Here is a 22314-nt window from a genome sequence, read left to right as displayed (position 1 = left end):
CACATTCTCGCCTGCTTTACCTTACCTTTCTGTGGCTCTGAAAAGCCCAGCTCCATGTCCCTTTCCCCATCCGTACCTTCAAACAAAACTAATGATCATAATCAGTTTAAGGCCTTATAAGAAATACAAATTATTTGAGCCCACTTCACAGAACTTAGACTGTCATGGGGACAGAGCCTGTGAATCTCTATTTTATAAAAGTTTCCCAAATGATTCTGGGACAGTTGGACTACGGTCAGAATTTGGAACTAATGTAGACTGTCACTTACACCACAACACAGATGTGTTGATAACACCAGCGGAGTTTGACTCACTGAATTAGATTGAAGATAGCTAGAGAAGGTCTCACTCTAAGTGTCTTCCTTCTACAGTATCTCTGGTTCTACTTCCAGGACCAGAAAAATCAGTCCCTCACTTGAACCCTCAAGAACCTTGTCTTGTTTTATGGATAACATGTCCAAACCCTAACATGACCTAGTAGGCAGCATAATCAGCTCCAATGGCCTCTCAAGTCACTCCTTTTATTTTGCTATTAACAGTATAAAGGGCAAATGTTGATACAATTTAATTTCCAATGTCTAATTTCTCAATTAAATTAGGGTGGATATAGAGTTGGGAAATTGTGTAGAGCAATAAAAATATGGAACATTTCTAAGGAGAATGGAAAGTGGTGACTTGGGAAGAGAAGATGGACTGCTGCTAAAGCTCACAGAGTCAACCGAGTTAAAGGTCAGATATCCAAAGGACAATTATGTTGTTTCCTCCATAAGCTCAGGAGCCCAGGAGCAGAGGAAATTGATAATTGTGTCAATCAGTATCTGAGTGTTGGCAAAGCAGAAAGCCAAGAGGTAAGAGAATTAAGAGGGCTATTGTAAAAGAAAAGAAAAATTCCTGTGTGGGCCTATAAAGAAGATTCGGCTAATTTGCTCCAAGACATGGAGGATGAAAACTGGAGTGCCCTTATTTGCCACACTCAGTCCATTTGGTAATGTTCACCATTTGATTTAGTTCTGCTCTCTGATTCGTTCACTAAGGGCTCTACCTCACACTTGTTTAAGTTACCTTAGACTGTGGAGTGACATACACTAGATGCCAGGGACAGAGTAAATGACACAGTTTTCTAGGGCAAAAATGAAACTACCAAGGTAGTAAGTGTCTTATAATGCTTGTTTTCCTCCTAAGTTAGAGCTATGCCTTGCAGATATGATTTTTATGGTGATAGCATATCATGCAATAGGCCTTCTTTACTTAAATTGATTCTTTGCATTTCATAGAAGACTCATTACACATCAAAATACAAACATATACATATAGCTAACATATATATCGATTAAAATACAAGGTGAGCTTCCAAATGAAGATAGTAGAGTTTTAAAGACAATAGCAGTTAAAATTAAATTACATTTTGTTGTGAAAGATTTTTTATTATTCTTAACCAATACCTTAAATTAATCCAGTTGGTTCACTTTTCAGGTTTATCATTTCCCTTTTCTTTCTAATGTATGTTCCTATCAACCAAGGAAACAGGAGCAGCTGCTAGGAAGCAAGCAGCCAATGGCTAAAATTAGATTATCAGTGACATTTACTTATATGTTCACAGCTGAAATTTCAAGGGTACAACATTTTCCCCTGAAAAGAGAGACTCCCCCATCACTGAAACACAGCCTTCTGTTATCAAGTTACAGCCATACAACATCAATGGGTAGTGAACTGACCCAAAATAAAAAGTGAAACCATATACGTTTTCTGTCAAGAGAAAGACTAAAGACAAAATTAAGTAATGGGCTTGTTTTCACAAGATTATTTTGACTGCCCTTCTTAATTAGGGGAAGATTTTTGTCTAAGTAGTAGTCCCAAAGAGGAAGTATAACATACCTAGCACAAGGGCAGAGAGAGGAGGTCTAGACCTTACTCTGTCCTCTATAATGCAAATCCTCAGGGACCCGGGCAGTGTAGAATTGTGAACATTGCTCCCTTTCTGGTTTCTGTGTATGCTTATACAGTTTAGGTATATACAATCATTTTTTTTCTTATATTTTGCTCCATTCATCTTTCAGAAAATCCAAAGTGTTTGCATGTACTTCTATAATTAGTGGAAATTGTACACACGACATCACCAGTCATTTCCAGACATGCATTGCCCCCCCTTCTCTCCATTCCTCCATGAATTACAAGGTGCCCCTCCGAGGGGAGCACCTCTGTCCCAAAGCAGCACTGTGCAGTCCAGCCCCTCCTTCCCACCGCTGGTCAGGAGCGCCCGTCGCTGTGCAGTGCGAGCATCCACACTGGGACGCACTGCTCTGGAAAGCCGTCCTGCTTCTCCTGGCCCAGCACCTCCAGCCCACTCTTCCTAATGAGGCTGTGGAGGACGCCCATGTCCCGAGTCACACTGCTGTCAGAGAGGTCTAAGGTGCAGCCCTCCCGAGCCACGTTGTCCTTCAGTATGATGACGCCATGTTTTTTCAGGCCCTCTCGACACCGGGAAAGAAATGCAAGAAGGTCCTTATCCGTCAGGTACCCTACAGATGACCAAGTAGATGGGCAAACAGAAGGAATGGTGGGTGGGAAAGAAGATGAGTAAGAAAGAACCAGGAGACCATTTGTTCACTCAGTCATGAGTTTTTTTTAATAGCCTGGATTGTTTTCATTGCAGGAGGCTTTAAAAATTTAGATAAGAGGACAGTTACCCTCTTTGAAGGGGCTCATGCCCCATCTGTAAAATAGATGTTATGCTACCTGGTCTATGTACCTCATGGGCATGAGATAAACTATCGCCCATGCCATGGGTCCCCTTCACACCCCCCTACAACCCAACTCTGTCACTCATCTGTGCCTCCAACATACACATACACCAAAAATCAAATTCACTGTTGTCTCATTTCCTGGGGATTTAAATCTGAGTCCAGTTTTCCTGTAAATGGGAATAAACTTTTTTGGGGGCCCCAATTTTTAAAGTTTTTCAAGTATTTAGGTGTCTAATAGGATTTAGATTGGTCCAAAGGCACTCCATCCCTAAGGATGGAAATTGTCAGGCTTATCCAGAGGATGTCAGGGGAGAAATCAAAATGACCAGAGCTTTTTAAGAGTTCCCATGATACCTCATGCTAGCTAACTGTTCTAGGCACAACTACAGGTAGATCTCCCTTTGTATCCTTGTTCCCTCTGTGCAAATCCTCAAATAAGCCCAGTGTTGTCTTCTCTTTGTGGGGAGGAGAGAAGGGCAGGTGTGAGCCATGCAGGACTAACCAGAGACCCACTGAATCCAGATGACATCGTATCTCCCCAGCAGGGGTGTGAATTCCTGTAGGCTGCAGCAGTGGTAGCTTTCCACCTTGTCTCCTTTGACCTGCAGGTAGTTCTGGGCTTCAAGGAGGAATGACTCCATCATGTCCACCAGCTCCACACTGTTGAAAACTGGTAACAAGACATGCTTGCTGACCCTTCCTATCCCAGAACCGCAGTCCAAGGCGCAGTTGGTCCCAGCTCTCCCAGGGCCCTACACAAAAGGAGAGACACCCATTCTGAGTCTTGGACACCCCAATTACCTCTTCAAATCAACTGTATTTAGGTGAATTTCATGTAAAAAGATGCACTCTTTTAAGAGTATCTTTCGGTGAGTTTGGCACATACTTACTACCACAATCAGATTATAGAACATTCAACTGTCTTTTCCAAAAAATACCCAAACATTTCTAGTTTTTGCTTCCTTTATTTTCCCCAAATATAGGTCTTTAAAATAATTTCAAAATAAGATTTTAGGAAATCATGTCTTAGGTTTAAAAACTTGGTAATTTTCTCTTAAGAAGTAGGTCATAGAAAGCCCTATGAAAATAGAACTTCGTTAACTGTAATTTTTGGACAAACCCACTGCTAAATGAACCTACACTATAGCTTATCACTTTATTTTAAAAAGCAAAGCAGTGAGCCCTAGATGGTTTGGTTCAGTGGATAGAGTATTGATCTGCCGACCAAAGGGTCAAGGGCACGTACCTTGGTTGCAGGCTCCTCCCCTGCCTGGGCCCAGGTCGGGGCTCGTTCAGGAGGCAACCAATCGATGTGTTTCTCTCACATCTATGTTTCTCTCTACCTTGCCCTCTCTCTTCCACTCTCCCTAAAAATCAATGGAAAAAATATCCTCGGGTAAGGATTAACAAAAAAAAACAAAAAAAAGCAAAGCAGTGAGAGCAGTAAGTACTTTTAAATTTTATTCATTGAAAACATTTCAACTCATATTGGTAAAACTGAAATTTTAGTTTTTTCAGAACTGATTTTGGTGCCTCTCCTCTGAATTATCTGCTCTTCTGGTATGGATGGTAATTTTTAGGACCTGAGCTGAGGGAATGCTAGGATTTTACTTTAAACCCTGCCCCAATGCTGTACAGAGCATTCAGGTGGATAAAATGTGGTTGCAGCAAAGTCTCCTGTGTCTTTTCATGCTAAAAATTGTTTTCTGCTTTTGTACCAGAAACTACATGATTCATTGGGCACAAAACCCCCTAAATTTTTTTAAGTATGTCTGTGCATTAAATTAATGAGGGTGAGGGAAGGATAGATAGATGGTGAAAGTAGGGAAAATCAACTAATGTAAAGTTTCTCAAATTTGCTTTTATAAAGTAATATATATAAATATGTACATATGCATGGCCAGCTGAATCTTTGAGATGTATATACATATCTATTAATTTATCAAAGATTCTCATTTATTGGGTCATAATTGGGATGGGTGTTGAGTAGGTTTTATGCTAGAAATGACAGTAACAAAATACTTGAAATTGCCAATGAAGATCTTCAGAAGAAAACCTACTCTTTTTTTTTTTTAATATATTTTATTGATTTTTCACAGAGAGGAAGGGAGAGAGATAGAGAGTTAGAAACATCGATGAGAGAGAAACATCGACCAGCTGCCTCCTGCATATCTCCCACTGGAGATGTGCCCGCAACCCAGGTACATGCCCTTGACCGGAATCGAACCTGGGACCTTTCAGTCCGCAGGCCAATGCTCTATCCACTGAGCCAAACCGGTTTCGGCAGAAAACCTACTCTTAATCTCAAGAACTAAGGGTTTAAAAACAAACAAACAAACAAAAAAACCCTCACACATTTGGCTAAGGATCAAAAGGTGAATTTTGAGCAGAAGAAAAGATCAGAAATGTGCTTTTCAGTTCACCCAGAAGGCTTCCTCATAGCAAGAAAGGTACAACAAGGGGGGGAAATGAAGCAATTGTAGCTTCTGTCCAAATGGAATGATAATGTCCATGATTTATTTAGTACTTGTATGTAGTAAGCTCTTTGTATCTATGATAACTAGAATAATCAAAACAGTTACACAAGATAATGATAATTCCCCAATTTGGCAGTGAGGAAACTTTAATTTCTAATGCCACACAATTAATAGCAGAATTTAAATCTGAACAGGGAACTGTGTGACTCCAAAGCCAGTTCATCTTTAGGGTTGTCACCTCAAGTTCCAACTCTGGTTTCCTAAGTAGTGTCTGTCTAATGCTGTGCTGAAGGAATTCTAAGGCTTCATTCACACTCAGCAGGAAAGTGGTCTGTGATTGATTAGTGATGTCTGCCTTGAGTATGGGAATGGGACATAATAATCCATGCGACATTTCTTTGCCATTCCTACTTATGCTATGCCACCTCCCTCATTCAAATCTTATAACTTAAACTAAACTAATTCAGAAAAAAAAGGCATAGGCTAAAGGCTTATGTTGGAATGGCTATACAGAAGCATCTTGTAAATAAATTCATAGCATAAACAAGATGGGGGAAGAACTGGGAAATAAGTTTAAGCTACTGAAAATGACTAGTAGAAATGTGTGTGCTCAATTGGAGATTATCATTACAAGTTTTTTTTGTCATTACTTGCCCTTCAGCCTCTATGATCATGTTGCTCACATTATTGTAGCAAGTAGTTTTAGAAGTAGAACCACGGAATGATAAAGCAGAGAGGCCTCAGAGAAATATGCCAGAGGATTGATTTCAACAAGATTCTAACAGCTGATCTCCTTTTTCTCAGTGAATAAATCAGTCTGGGGCTTCCCTGGTTACAGTGAGGAAGGGCCTCATACACTCAGCCTTCCTGCCATTCTCCTGATAGGCCTTCAAAGGGTCACAGCACAACCCTGGAGTTTTTAAACCACTCATGTCTAATTCTCCTACTTCTTCAGGCAAAGAAACAGACCCAGAGAAGAGAAGTGCTTGAAATAGAACTCCTTGGAAAATTCTCCTACTCTGATTTGTATTTTCCACCAATTTAGATGTGTGATATTTGACTAGTTATTCTTCAAATGATAGTTATTTACAAATAGAAAAAGGTGCCTTTCATTCCAATCCTGTGTACCTCTAGCCTCTCACTGCTATCACCTAGTTCTCTTTACTCCCTTCCACTCCATGTGGTTGGCACTGCCTCCCATATGCTGCCACCACATTTCTTTCTCTGTCAGCCTCATGCGGCTCCTTTGAGAAGGGATATTTACTAGTAAAGACTGGTCTCAGGTACGGCATCACCACTTCTTGGACACCATGAGTGTCTGAAGCTGTGATTGTATTGAGATCTGATGCCCTGGCTATTGTTATACATATGGATTCCTATAAAGTAGTAAAATACTCAGGAATTTCATTTTAGTTTTGGTTATGCCGATATACTTTGTTTTGAAGAACATTATTTCAAGTTCATCCAGTGGAGTTTAAAACTAAAATGGTAGTTATAAAGGTCACCGTAAAAAACCATGAAGTATATGTATCAAATTAGACCCAGAGTTTTTAGTCATGCAATCTCTGAGAAATGTTAAAAGAGAAATACCATCAAATACTGATAATTTTTTACAAATTATCACCACCATCACCACCCCAGAAAGCTAAAACTGAGGAAAGTGTCAGCTATGCAATGGACATCATCTTGATGTCATTTATTTGCTAAAGTAAACACATTTACAACAAGTTTAAACACCTTTTCCCTCCGTCCCATGTCACTAAGTGTTGAAAGGAAAGCCAAACTTTGAATTAGTCAATCTGCCTTTTCCCAGTTGACACAAGAGTAAATCATGTCAGATCCTCATATTCCCTCCTCCTTTGTATCTTGACCTGGAAACTCATTTCGCAGATTATTAAGGTCAAAGTACCAAAATAGCATTCTTTATAAAAAGACCATGTTTGTACTTAAGAGACCACAGCTTCACAATGAGTCTTGTCTGCTAAGAAGGACTCCTCATATTTGTTTGAAAAGAGCAGCTCACTCTTTCCAACATAAATATGCAAGCACCAGGCCGTTTCCTTTCCCAAGTCCGTGGGCGTGTGGATGGGCTCTGTCAGACCAGCATCCCTGTGGTCAGCTTGGCATTCCACACGGAGTGACAAGACAGCTGGATTACTAACTAAGCCTCTGAAATGCACTGGGATCAAAGTCAGCCTCACCACCAGGCAAGCAGGAGGCACTGCTCTGGGCCAGACCGGAGGAGAGTTGAGGTCTGTGGTCCATAAAAAAAAATTTTTTAAGTAAGGATTTTTTTTTTTTTTTTTTTTTTTGCTTCATGAGACAAATGGAAAAAATATGTCATGGTTAAGAGCAGGAAGTTTGGTGTCAGACAGACCTGTCTGGTCTTAAGTTCCAGCTCTGTCTTTTACCAGCTGTATAACCTTGACAACTTCTCCAAGCCTCAGTTTCCTTAACTGTCAAAACAAGGATAACAACAGTTACTTGCCCCCTAGAATTGTTGTAAAGAGTAAATAAGAGGTACCCCTAATGGGCTTGGCAGAGTGACTGCCAATCTCAGAAAAAGCACGCAGAGAAATCAGTCAGTGACACTTATCTAGAAATACTCCAGGTTAACCTGACCTGTAAACAGCCTTGGCCAGCATCCCCAGCTCTGTAGTCCTTATGGCTGCAGCTGATGTCCAGACACTTTGGCCCCAATGGGCGTTCCATCCGGATCCTATTTCTCTACTCAGACTCTTGGTGCTCCAGGAAGGTTGGCTGGGAAGGGAACCTCACCTCAACACTACAGATAGTCCTAATAGTATGCTTCGAAGTAGGCTGACAACCTAAACCCAAATATTTGTAATATTTGCGCTGTTCCTTTTATCAGAATAAAATTAGTTCCAAATTCCAAGCAAACTATTTCAGAATGCATTGGAACAAAACCTGACTGTCAGTCAGGACTTTATGTTGTCGGCAGGACCTACAGCAGCTTCGCTGTTCTAACAACTAAATGATGCTCCTTAAAATATAATGAATGTGTTTTATGAAAGCATGTTACTAGTAGTAGTAGCAATAAATTAGATTGTGGGGTAATAATTAAGTGCACTAAAGCAAGCACTTGACACATAGGATCTCATTTGATCATCATGTGTCCATTGAGGCAGGTTCCATGGTTATGCCATAGTCAGAGCTTTCAGTCAGAAAACTGAAGCTTAGAGCATTTAAATGAAAAGCCCAAGGTTGATTACACAGTAAGTGAAAAAAAACACAATGACTCTAGAGCCCAAGATTTTGGCCCCTATTCTATACTGTTTCCATATAATATGGAAGTAAGGAAATAGACTTTCACCCAACACAGGACTACAAAGGGATCACATTCTTTCAAGGCAGTGTCTGAACTACGTATAAAATAATATAAAGAGATTCTACTGCACTTATCATTTTAAAACCAAACATAAGTATGCATTCTCTTACCACATCAAATTTTTATTAGAGGGGATCAGTAAATCACCCCAAGATCCCAGATGGTATGATCTCTCATAAATCATTTGGCTGTCAACTGATTTATCTATGAGACTTTAAAAAAGATGTCTTCTTGCCCTAGCCAGTTTGGCTCAGTGAATATAACGTCATCCTGCAGACCAAAGGGTCCTGGTTTCGATTCCAGTCAAGAGCAGCAGGTACCTTGGTTGCAGGCTCCTAGTCGGAGTGTGAGCAGCAGGTAACCAATTGATGTATTTCTCTCACATCGATATTTCTCTCTGTCTTTACCTCTCTCTTCCACTCTCACTAAAAATCAATGGAAAAATATCCTCAGGTGAGGATTAAAAATAAATATAAATAAATAAAAGAGATATCTTCTAAACCTCCAAATTGTAATATTAGCCCTGCTAGTTCACCTTCCCCTGAAGCATGAGCGATTAGACGGTGCTTAGGAGGGTGAAATGTCAAGTGGAATAAACAAACGATTTGATGTCACCCATCCTTTCTGAGCATCTCAAAGCAGGCTTTCAGGCTTAACACTTGGCTGCACCATACAGCTTTAATATGGCTTAAATCACAGCACAGAAGCATGTGAGCTCAATGTTTGTAAGAACTTTGCCTTCTCATGAAGCTGTAGTTGATAACTCACCCCAATAAATTTTCTAAGAAATTCCCGAGAGGCTTGGATATCTGGGTTGGACAGTTCAATGAAATTTCCCATCATCCCCTCTTCTGTAGCTGGTACCTCTTGGTAGAAAAGTTTAGCTCTGGCATAGAACTGCATCTCACCATTGATGACTTGACTTGTTAAAGCATACAATTTCACTGCAAATGAAATGTTAATATTTATTAATATTTATATCACAGAATAAATTCTATCTTATCACACATTGATTTCCTCTTAGAAGCCTGCAAATTTGTGCTCTGGAGGAACAGACATTGGTTTGAACTTAGAAGACCTGGGTCTGCGTTTGGTTCAATGTCTTATTTGCTTTTAACCTTGGAGAAACTTCTTAACCCCTCTGAACTTCTGTTATCTATGTGTAAATCATAATCATGTGGCATTTTCATAATTCAATACCCTATGGTTTAATAAAACTATAGCTTATTACTGTACTAAAAAGTTTAATAGTGTTTGCTACAGTGCAATATAAGTGTCACAAGTTTTACAGTGAGTTTTATCTTTGAGCTCTAAATGTTTTATGAGAATCTAAGGGGTAGCTATTTTTTTCATCTTTTTTTCAAACAATAACACCCCAATACCTCTTCATACCAACATAAAATAAAATAATAAGAAAACATAATATTTATTGAGCAACTATTCTATACCAGGTAGTGGGCTAGAAACATTATACTATGATATACTATGTCATTTCATTATTTCAGAAACCATATGAGATATTATCTTAAGATATTATTTTTAGAAAAACATGTGTTACAACTTCTTAAGGGTAAATGACTATGCATCTAAATGTGTTTTGTAAACCTAAATGCATCCTTATAGATATAAAATATTTTCATTAGAGCACATTCAGGAGGAAATTATAGAAATTGGATGAAAGGGAGGAACTTCTGGCTCAAGACTGTAGGCTGATTATATGCATTTGTCTTTCCTCCTTCCCAATACTTCCCAATAATTATTTTAATAAACTCCATCTATAACAATGAAGAAAATAAAATGGACTCATTATTTCAACAAATTTCTGGAAGACAAAGAGCACATGGAACAAAGTTTAAAATGTTACAGCTCAGGATAGTTGCAAAAGGAAGTAAGAGTTAATAAAAAAAATTTATCTATAGACCAACCAGTGAGGGGACAAATGCATCTTCCCAAAAGCAACAGGCATTACAGCTATAATCCTGGGGGTTGGGAGTGGGGATATGTGTCTTCTCTAAAAAAAAAAAATTAAATGAATTTCCTAAAGATAACTAAACCAGTTAGTGTTGAGATCCTGAAACATCACTCATTTGGGCATATAGAGGACTCCAAGTACCTCAACCTGCTCACACTCATCAAAGTCTGGTAAGATTTACCTGGCCATGTGGAGCTTCTTATCATCTTTTCTATTCAGAGGAGAAGTCTATAACGGAGGAAACAGTCCCCATTACCTAGAATCACTGACCCTGTCCTTTATTCTGAACTATGGGTAGACAATGATTTCCAAACACATGCGGGTAAAATGGCATCCTAAAAGACAAAGGTAGAACTAAGCCCAAAGGAAATGGAAATAATTCCAGAAACAGATGAGTCTATAAACCAAAACTAAACAAAAAACTCATATATCCTTAGAGAGCTATGAGAACTGGCGTATCCATGAATCAATGATAACATGCCAAGAAAATGATAATTCAAAAAATAACAAAGACTTCTTAGAAATTAAAGTTTTAATTACCAATATAAAATTGAGTAAATTTATCAGGACATAAATACAAAGATAGATATGGAAAACAGAAATAAAAAGATTAGCCTGACCGCTGTGTCTCAGTGGTTGAGCATCAACCCATAAACCAAGAGGTCACTGGTTTGATTCCCTGCTCAGGGTACATGCCCAGCTTGCGGGCTCAATCCCCAGTAGGGGGCATGCAGGAGGCAGCCAATAGATGTTTCTACCTCTCTATCTTTTTCCCTTTCTCTTTCTCTAAAATATATATATAAGAAGTAAAAAGATTAGAGCTATAAAGAATTTAGGAGGACCAACATCAAGCTGATCAGGATTCTCAAAAACAGAGAAAATGGAGGGAAGAAAATTATTAAAGAAATAATATAGAAAAACTTCCCAGAACTGAAAGAGATTGTAAGATCCAACAAGTACTGAGCAGCATGGATTAGAAATAATAATAATTAAGTAAGAGCCATATTTATACATATCCCTTAGGAAATTTCAAAACACAAAAAGTAATGAGAAGATTCTAAAGATATTTCAAGGGAAAATAGTGATTGACCTTAGAATAGGGTTGCCAAATTTGGCAAATAAAAATACAGGACACAAAATTAGTTTTGAATTTCAGATAAACAATAACTTATTAGTATAAGTATGCTCAAAATATCACACATTACATGGGGTATATGTATATTAAACTTCTTAATTTATTATCTTAAATTCAAATTTAGTTGGCATCTAATTTTATCTGGCAACCCTATGTTCAAAGGATTAGAATCAGGTTTATAAAAACACAACTCTCATCAGAAACACTAGAAAACAATGGAGCAGTGTCATTAATATTCTGAGACAAATTATTTTGAAGCTAAAATTTAATCCCCAGTCAAACGTGAAAGACTGTTTACCTCCTATGGATTCATTCTTCAGAATGAAGTTATATTTCAGCCCAATGAGGTTTAAAATCAAGAGAAGGTATGTTACAAAAGATGATGAAATTAACTCAGGAATCCAATGAAAAGAAATCTCCAAATCACAGATATTTATCAGATCTAAAAGAAATCAGCTTATATTACAATAGAAAATGTAGGCTGCAAAAACAATGTCTTTAAGTAGTAGAATGAACTGGACTCTGGATAATAAACAGAGTAGGTAAGAAGAAAAGAGACATTAGTGATATCCTAAGAAATACGTATTTTTAATCTCAACCACCAAAAATGAAAGATGATTGAAAGCTCCAAGCAAAATATGCAACAGTACAAAAATGTTATGATAAAGATGTGAAAAAAACCAAAATATAACATAATTTGGGGTAGAAGAAATATAAGAAAAGATAGTCTGTTTAACCTTAACTAGGAACATCTTTCTTCAGGTAACACCAAGATTATGATATTAGACTAGTGCACTACTTGGCTCTGAATTGAACAATTACATTGTCCCAAATTTTGACTCTAAAAGTTAAAAATCTATTAACAAGATCCATTGTAATATGTTCCATCTGTGCATTTACATCAGTCTTTTCCAACTTGAAGATATTGGAGCCAATGTTTGGACTCTTGAATGATCTTAAGTTTGCTGAAAGGGATACCTGAATCAATTCCCACATACATCATTTTCTAGTGACTAAAAACATTATGTACTATATCTTCCATGTATATTAACTATTATACATAAATTATTTTAAAAGTACAACTCTATTAAAAGTATTAATAAATATGTAGATTATTTTTTCATTTTATACACAAATTACCTACTGATTGAGAAAATACAACATTAAAAGGAGAGTCCTCATGTTCAGAAATATTGGGACACACTGACCTAACCAATTCCCCTTCCCTAGCACTTGGTAAAGTGTTGTGCAAACAGCAGGTGGCTCAATAAATGCTTATAAACTCAACAAGGATGACAAATATCAAGTGTCACCATCTCAATAACATGAATGTTCCACATCCCTCTGTATACCTGAGCAAACCAGGTTAGCAAATCACAGTTCATAGGGTCTTCCCAGAGTCAAATGCTGCCTTGGATCACAGGCAAGCCACAGTTCAGAGCTCTCCTTGATCCAACCAAAGCAGCAGAACAGCCACACTCACCATCACCTGCTTAAGCCAACTAGTTGGTGGAGTCTATTAAAACCCTTAATCTGGAAATGGGAGCGGTCCATTATGCCAGAAACATTTAGACCACAAGTGAATGCCAACCTCAGCAGGGGTCTGACTCAATAGGTAAGTTTTTATGGTTATGGGCTTGGGTTCTCATTTTCACCTAATTGACAGGAGCATTTCACTAAAAAGATATATGAGGTGTCACGGCCAGCCCCAAGTTCTCCCCTCCTGATAGCTTTTGCTATAGTGCAAGTTGACTGAGATAAGGTAGTCAGTCATCTGCCCATGCCTCTTCGTTATAGAAATACATCTTAGTGGCTTATTCTTATAGGATTGCAATGTCTCTCTGAAACTGGCGTAGTCTAAGACTGGGACTAGATACTCTAGTTCTTGGTAAAATATGGTACTTATTTCTTGACCTATATCTTGAGCTGAACTCCCAAAGGCCTTCGAATGGTTTACTTGTTACAGAAAGAAAAACAGAGTACAAGTTCATTTGCCCTGAGTAAGAATAAAGCTCTTGTGACATCTCTAAGAAAAATTGCATTTATAGCTTTGTGTGCATATTTGTTATTGTCTTTTTTTTTTTTTAAATATATTTTATTGATTTTTTACAGAGAGGAAGGGAGAGAGATAGAGAGTTAGAAACATCGATGAGAGAGAAACATCGATCAGCTGCCTCCTGCACATCTCCCACTGGGGATGTGCCCACAACCCAGTTACATGCCCTTGACCGGAATCGAACCTGGGACCCCTCAGTCCGCAGGCCGACGCTCTATCCACTGAGCCAAACCGGTTTCGGCTGTTATTGTCTTTTTTATTTCTTTGTTACTTTTTTAAAAATATTTATTGCTTAATGGTTGGATATAGCTATTTCAAGATGTTAGACCTGTTTGTCAACTGAAAATTGATCTCAGAATCTCCAGAGGTTATAGAGGCAAGTTGAGATAGTAAGTAAGTAATTATTTGAGACAGAATATTGGATCAAGTTAGCCTGAAGGTCTGGGTGTGCCAGAATGCTAGAAAGTTGTCATTACCAAGTCTCAGAATGGTCCTGAGAGTCCCTCTAGGTTTTATATGTTCCCTGCATGCTTTAGGTGTCTGGTACTTCTTGTCTTTAAAATAATGCACTGTCTACCCTGAAAGTTTTAGAGGGCTGTTTCCTTTTCAGCTGTTTCCTAAATTCAGAGCTAGTTCAGTATTTCCTAAATTCTTTTCAGGCTTCAACACAAATGAGGCAAAGTGAGCTGGGGAGGAGGGAAAGGTCCTCACTTCAGCCAGGATCTACTCAAGCTCCCACACACGTCTTATCCCCTGCCTACTTGACTGAGTGTCTTCATAACTCTCTGTTCCTACTTGAGTGCTGTACCTGACCTGCTGTCAAGTTGTAAAAGGCCAGAGTCAGACAGGGACTGGAGATTTTTTTCCTGGTGAGATTATGCATCAGAAGCTGATTCAGCAACTGCCATGCCTCCTCAGTGCCTCTCTCTCCAGCACCCTGTAGTGTGTCTATCACTGCATTCCACATCCACTGAGATGATGTGTGGGTCTCCCTCCTACACCAACCTCTTCAGGGTAAGGTATATCTTTTCTTTGTAACCGCAGCACTTGCTATTATGCTTAACACATAGCAGGCCTCCTTTGAATGTTCATTGAGCAAATGAGTACTATCTACTGTTTTGTACTTTGAATAATACAACAAAGTAGTGAGTGACTGTAAGAAAAAGCTCACATAAGCACACAGCTCACACTTTTTGTACAGTTTACGAAATATTTATCCTGCTAATTAGGTATACCCAAATAATTAAAAAAATAGTAACTATAATTGATCTAGCATGTATATATGACTACATATGCTAAGCATGTATATCTAACTGAATATGTCATATAAATGTTATATCTATAAAAGAAAACAAGGCAGTAAGAGATTAACTAGATTGCCTAAGATTAAGTAGATAGGGAGTAGCACAGATGAGATTTAAACCCAGGTCTATTTAAATCCAAACCCATATTTCATCCAACTCATACTGTATCTGAAAATCTGCTAAATAAAAAGGGAAATTATCTGGTTCTTCAATTCTTTAAAAAGAAAAAAAAAGATCTTGCCTCATTTGCATTACAAAGGTCACAGTAAACATTTGAAAATGTATCACTGTACCATGAGTTCTGGGGATGAAATCAATTTGAAAAACATCAGTAGTTATATGCCGAATTTCAATTGGAAGTTCTAAGTGTCTTATAGGAAATGTTTTTATTAACTCTGGCTTTTAATTGTGATGGCAAATTGGTGACCCTTGTTCTTAATTTCCTCCTCAAAGACTGGTTCCTCTAAAAAAGGGTAAATTAAAGGAGGTCCTAACAATTGGTGGGCACTGCCCATGTGCCAGGCATTCTGTTGGTCAATTTCATGTCATCTCTTCACACTGTCTCTTTTAAGCCTTACAATGATACTACAAAACAGGGATGATAACCATCATTTTACAGATGAGTAATGAGAGAGAAAGATTTGATAACTTACTCAATGTCACATAGAAATAAGTGTTACACCCATGTTCTAACCCACACCTATTGAAATGCAAAGCTTCTGTTCAGTCTGCTAAACCACATGGGACCATTGTTCTAAATGTGACATTAGATTAAACCTTTAACGAAGTCAAGGAGCTCAATTTTCAATTAATAAATATTCAGTGACTCTGTGTATCAGAAATAGGCTGTGGATAGTGCTAGGATAATTACTGAGGAGTAACTTACATGAACATCTTCTGTTGGGCCATATGTATAAAGGCCTCTTTGAGCACTGGCATACAAACTAGAGATTTATATAAACTGTCTTCCTATTCTCCTTCCTGTTTGTTCACAAACAGCCAACTTTGGAAAAGTCATTCACTCCAACTGAATGAATTCCTAGTTATACCAGCCCGCATTAGTCGAGTTGCCATTTACACTGGGAGGTGACACATTTCTGTGGATAAGAATGACAGACTTCTGGGGTCAGACTGCCTGGGTTCTGGTCCTGTTCCACCACTACCACCACCACCAGCACCACCACCACCACCACCACCACCCATGATCTCTGGCAAGTTACAGAATGCCTCTGTGCATCAGTTCTTCAGATACAAGATGGGGAATAGCAGTATAACCTAATAGGGATGTTATGAGTATTAACTAAGATAATATATGCAAAACACTGAGAACAGTAATAGGCTTGTTCCCATTTCTTTCTGAAGACCTGCTGTGTTCAGTGGTGTAGCAAGGTCTTGCATTGGAGATTTTAGCCGGGCTATTTCAGTAAATGCCCCCATAACTAAAGTTTGCTGCATCGTGTGCTGGTCTGAGACTGGCTGCCTATCGCAGGCCTTTAGAAGGAGGAAGGAAAAAAAAAGGAATCAAAGGGTCTGGTTAGCCACCACTCTTCCTATAATCACCCTGAACAACAAGCTCTCTGTGCAGTAAGACTCCCCAACCTTTTAAAAGAAGGGCTTTATTTTTACTTCTCTGGAGCCTTGAAATCATCAAAGGAGGGGAAGCCAACTCTGAAACACCCCAGTGGAGCTAAGGAGGGAGCACTTCCCCTGGCTGAGTTTTATTTGTAAATGGAAAAGCTTAAATCCACTGTCACCTGAAACTCTCTCTAAGCAGTGGTTCTCAACCTTCTGGCCCTTTAAATACAGTTCCTCATGTTGTGACCCAACCATAAAATTATTTTCGTTGCTACTTCATAACTGTAATGTTGCTACTGTTATGAATCGTAATGTAAATATCTGATATGCAGGATGGTCTTAGGCGACCCCTGTGAAAAGATCGTTCGACTGTCAAAGGGGTCGCGACCCACAGGTTGAGAACCGCTGCTTAGTGAATTCAGTTTATCGTTTGTGATACAGCCTGTTCTAAGGAAACTGTGAGGTGACTTTAAGAGGCCCAGTTCCATAAATCAGGAGATGGAGGTTCGATTCCCGGACAGGGCACATGCACGGGTTGCAAGCTCGATCCCCTGTAGGAGGCACGCAGGAGGCAGCCAATCAATGATATTTCTCTCATTGATGTTTCTATTTCTCTATCTCTCTTCCTTCCTCTCTCTGAAATCAATAAAAACATATTTTAAAAAATTTTAAGAGGCTCACCTCAAAGGAAGAAAAAGCTAACACATTGAGCATTGACAACTTTCACATATATAATTAGTTGTTTTCAATACTTCTGACAGCCCTACAGTTTTAAGGAAAATGATGCTCAGAGACTTTAGTACTTGCAGAGGTTACTTCTCTATCAACAGCATTATGAGAATTTGAACTCAAGTTACTTCTCTATTAACAGCATTATGAGGATTTGAACTCAGGACTTTGGTGACCTGTAATTCATTATTGGTAAGGGGCCATTTAATTTGTTTAACAGATAATTTATTGAGTTCTTTCTATGTGCCAGGAACCATGGTAAATGGGTAGAGATAGAAGAGGACAAAATAGATGAGTCTCTACTCTCATGCCAACTAGAGAGAGCCCAATAGGGGGACTGACACATGGAAATGCATTCCATGAATATATGCTATAATCTCCTGGGACAAAAACCAAGGGTTGAACAAGTCACTCAAGGGTCTGGGAAGCCTTCTGATTTTGTACAAGTCATACTGGCATATGAGACATATATCCTGATTCCTTTCTGCACCATTGAGAACTTACAGAGTTGGCTACTTCAGAGGTACTTTAGCTTCTATCATAAGAGAAAACGCTGCAAAAAATCTGAGTATTCACAGAACTAGGAGCCTGCCTTCCCTGCACCCTCAATTTAAAGCTCTTGAGGATTAACAAAAAAGTTATTTGTAGATTTGCCTCCATTACCAGATTTCAGCAAATCCTGAAGAACAGAGACTGTGTCTTACTAATGTTTAAATTTTCTCCAGTGCACTGAATATAATTGAACTGACTCCAAGGAAGAAATACCTGGTGTTTCTATCTCTAAAAATCAATTCTTTCCCCTGAGGCAGGAACATTTACTAGAGACCAAACATGCATGTACTCCTCTCATCACCCGGCACCCTTGCTGTTAGGCAGGGGATATGGCAAGTTATGGCAAGACTCTAAACAGATGTAATATATGTCTTTCTGGAACAAAATATTTAAGGGATAGCTGGCAAACTTTTGGCTCCTATCTTCCCTTGCTATGGTGACTAGTGATATTTTAGATGATGGAACCTTTACCATCCTGGATCCCTGAATGTCTATGTGGAACATAGACCTTGCCCCCTAATAATGCCTATTGGAATGATGTAGCAAAAGTGAAAAATAAACTTTTATATGTTTGGCCATTGAGATTTCAGGGTTAATTTATTATTGCAGACTAGACTAGCCCATACTGACTAAAATAGCTCTCAGTTACTAAAATCAAAGAAATACTCTGGATGGAGTTAGCTCTGTTAGTCTCAGGGGAAACTGTCAGGGCTGAACCATAGGGCCAGAGAAAATAGGCAATGCCCATTTATGGAAAATCAGCTAAGTAATATGGAGTCATCTTTGCTTTAGAATCAATGAATGGTATTCGAACTGTGTTTATGGAACCCTGTGGGTGCTACAGAAGCACCCCAGGAGCCGAAGAGGATAGAGCAGCCGTGGGCAAACTACGGCCCGTGGGCCGGATCCGGCCCGTTTGAAATGAATAAAACTAAAAAAAAAAAAAGACCGTACCCTTTTATGTAATGATGTTTACTTTGAATTTATATTAGTTCACACAAACACTCCATCCATGCTTTTGTTCCGGCCCTCCGGTCTAGTTTAAGAACCCACTGTGGCCCTCGAGTCAAAAAGTTTGCCCACCCTTGGGATAGAGCAAGGAAGCAGAAAATTTTCACTTTTTCCTGTATTTTACATTGGGCTTCCATGGAAGACTTTGTCATAGGGTTTGATTTTAATAGTAATGTGTATGTTTTTTAAGTTTGGAAATCATTGATAAACCATCAGCACATTCACAAGGAGAAAAATAGATAAAATGACTATTCTAGGTAGAAAAAAAGGATTGAAGCCAAATATAAATTATACTCTACTTGTCCCAAATAATTTTCATCTGACTTTCAGAAAAGATTGTTTTATTCTTACTTTTTAACTCATCTCCCACTGCTTTCAGAGATGAGTTCCTTTTCTCTCTAGTAATTATTTTTAAAATTTGGCAGTCACCTGCCCCTTATTAATTATTGTAATTGATGTCCTAAGAGAATTATTTATAGGCAGTGTGATCTACCAGAAAGAGCCCTGGTCTTTGGTATCTACATGAGATCTCGTCATTTCTGAATTTTATTTTCCTCATTTGAAAATATAAGATGGGGGTAAGGGAGAGAAGGGAAAAAGAATGATACCCTATGCTGCAGTAAAAATGAAGGCATTCTTACCATTTGCAACAGCATGGATGGAACTGAAGAGCATCATGCTAAGCGAAATAAGCCAGTCAGAGAAAGATAAATATCACATGATCTCACTCATTTGTGGAATATAATGAACAACATAAACTGATGAACAAAAACAGATCCAGAGACAGAGAAGCATCGATCAGACCGTCAAACCTCAAAGAGAAGGTAGGGGAGGGTGGGGGTAAGGGGAAGAGATCAACCAAAGGACTTGTATGCATGCATATAAGCCTAACCAGTGGACACAGACACCAGGGGGTGGTGAGGGCATGAATGGGGGGGAGGGCGGATAAGGACACATATGTAATACCTTAATCAATAAAGAAAATTTAGAAAAAAGAATGATACCCTATAAATCCCATAGTATGGCCGTGAGGGTCAATGAGAAATTTTTTTATAAGAAATATACTAGGTGTACCGGTTAATAATGCGGATTTTTTTTCCATAGATGGAGTTACACATATGCTGATATATATGCAATTTGATATGTATGCTGTTTTGTCATATTGCTACTTCAGATTACCACTTGTTCCGACCAATGGCACATGCACTTTCTGAGCAGCACTTCAAAACGTACGAAGAAGTGGAAAATTGGGTCTCTGAATGGTTTGCCTCAAAACAAGAAAAGTTCTATTGGGACAGTATCCACAAGTTACCTGAAAGATGGGGAAATGTGTAGCTAGAGATGGACATTGCTTTGAATAAAGCACTTTTGATGTTTCTCTTGAAACTATTGTGTTTTCTTTGGATTACAAAATCGGTAATATTAACCGGTTAATAGATAATTCGAATTATTAACCAGTTAATAGTTAATCCGCATTATTAACTGGTTACTAGCTAATCTGAATTATTAACCAGTTAATAGCTAATCTGCATTATTAGCTGGTTAATAATCCGCTTTTTTAGCTGGTTCAAAGAAAACACGATAATTTCAAGAGAAACATCAAAAGTGCTTTATTCAAAGTAATGTCCATCGTTAGCCACACATTTCCCCCATCTTTCAGGTCATTTGTGGATACAGTCCCAGTAGAACTTTTCTTGTTTTGAGGTAGACTATTCAGAGACCCAATTTTCCACTTCTTCGTACGTTTTGAAGTGCTGCTCAGAAAGTGCATGTGCCATCGATCGGAACAAGTTGTAATCTGAAGGAGCAATACAACAAAATATCATACATATGAAATCGCATATATATCAACATATGTGTAACTCCATCTAGTGAAAAAATCCGTATTATTAACCGGTACACCTAGTATATAAATTTGATATGAAAGTATTTATATGTCTGGAAATAAAGATCCCCTCAGAAATGATTTATAAAAAGAGACTTTGGCAGGTTGCTAGCACATAGCTTCTTGACTGCAATACAAAGACTATGTATAGCCGCTTTCACGTCTGGAAGCCTTGCACATCAAGTACACAATGGGGCTTTCAGGCAACTGTAAGAAAACAGACTGGGGCTGATACATACTGTTCCTGCTTTCATTGGGGGGAAATATAAATCAAAGAGGGATATTTCACTCATTAATTGAAAATTATTTCCTTTTTAGTGCTGTTAAGAGTGGCCTGAAGTGACCACTTTCACAGAGGCTAAGAAAAGTCATGTAGACAAACCAGATAAGCTTTTTATTGCTCTATTGTCTAACTTCCTGAAAACTAGAAGAAATAAGTAAAATGGAGACACACTACTGTCCCAGTTTTTTCTCAATACCCAAAGACTCAACTAAAATCTGCACCTTTAAACTCTCTATTATTCTGACTCAGAAATGCCAGAAAGGATCATGTGGAGTATACAAGCACGCACACACACACACACACACACACACACGGACACACACACACACGGACACATTTATCAATTACTACTGGTTAGTCTTTCTTTTTAACTCTTAGTTTATACACTACTGCATTAATACTCTCACCTTTGAGTTGCCTAATTTGCCCATCTTTATGTTCTTGGAAATATTAAAAACAAATTAATTTCTATAAGCCTGATATTCAGTTAACCAACACCCAGAAAAGCAAATCACTGTGCACAGGGGTGCATGGAAGTCTCAGACTAGAGACCTGACTTGCCAGGCAGCACTTGGTCTTTGCACTCTCTACAAAGAATGTCATCTTGATGAGTTGTTTGTGTCTGAAAAGTGTCCTTGTTCTAATTGCTCTTCTAGAAACCCCACAACCTCACACAGTCCTTTCAATCACTTCTTCTTCCTTGTCTAGCAGTTCTGACTCACTTACCCAGGGGAATTTTTTCCAGCAGGTAGAGATAGCTCTGAAAGAAGTCGTTGCGAATGGCTTTGTGAAGAATAAAGGACATGCTATGTCGACAGAGTTCATCGTCGGTCTTCTGCCAGCGGGATCTAAAGGCGAAATGGGCTCCCAGGTGGGCCATGGAGAAGGGGGATATTATTATTCCTACAGAAAAAGAAAGCTTGCCTGGCTGTTTCTTTGAATCAGCTTTCTCTTCCTACACGAACTTGAGACTGTCATTTTAAACCAGTCCCCTGTCCATCTATATAAGGATAGGCCATCGTGGGGCATGGAGGGAGGGGCAGCAGGCACCAGAGGTCAGGCTCTTGGCACCTCCACCCGTCTTATTGCTTGGGTGACACCACTCCAAGCCAGCAGGTGCTAAGTAAAGATGGAAACAGGCTGAGTGAGATCCTGCCTCATCCAGGAAAAAACACACCTCCCTCCTTCAGCTGCCACTTGAAACAGGCAGCAGCACAGTCTCCAGCACCCTGAAGATTTGCT

General features: G+C 38.8%; 1 protein-coding gene across 1 annotated transcript; it reads right to left on the bottom strand.

Moving 5' to 3' along the window:
- Positions 1-2247: 2247 nt before the first annotated feature.
- On the bottom strand, positions 2248-22031 carry NTMT2 (N-terminal Xaa-Pro-Lys N-methyltransferase 2). Its single transcript, XM_070397078.1, has 4 exons — positions 21799-22031; positions 9339-9514; positions 3247-3496; positions 2248-2519 (listed from the first exon to the last, which is right to left on the bottom strand). Exons 1-4 carry the CDS (start codon positions 21950-21952, stop codon positions 2248-2250), a joined length of 852 nt encoding a protein of 283 aa, XP_070253179.1. The 5' UTR covers positions 21953-22031.
- Between the last annotated feature and the right edge of the window lie 283 nt (positions 22032-22314).

This window comes from Myotis yumanensis, unplaced genomic scaffold (assembly GCF_028538775.1).
Source record: "Myotis yumanensis isolate MYYU_CA2020_CCGP unplaced genomic scaffold, mMyoYum1.0.hap1 SCAF_17, whole genome shotgun sequence".
Classification (NCBI taxonomy): Eukaryota; Metazoa; Chordata; class Mammalia; order Chiroptera; family Vespertilionidae; genus Myotis; species Myotis yumanensis.
The sequence above is the reverse complement of the archived record's forward strand: the minus strand, read 5'-3'. Positions and strand labels throughout refer to the sequence as shown.

What these genes read in the sequence shown, in the direction of transcription:
- NTMT2 (XM_070397078.1), bottom strand. Translation starts at nt 21,952, where the DNA reads ATGGCCCACCTGGGAGCCCATTTCGCCTTTAGATCCCGCTGGCAGAAG. An exon ending in GCTGGAAAAAATTCCCCTGG is followed by an intron (nt 9,515 to 21,798) that starts GTAAGTGAGTCA and finishes TTTCATTTGCAG; the next exon opens with TGAAATTGTATGCTTTAACA. An exon ending in CTGGATTCAGTGGGTCTCTG is followed by an intron (nt 2,520 to 3,246) that starts GTTAGTCCTGCA and finishes GGTCATCTGTAG; the next exon opens with GGTACCTGACGGATAAGGAC.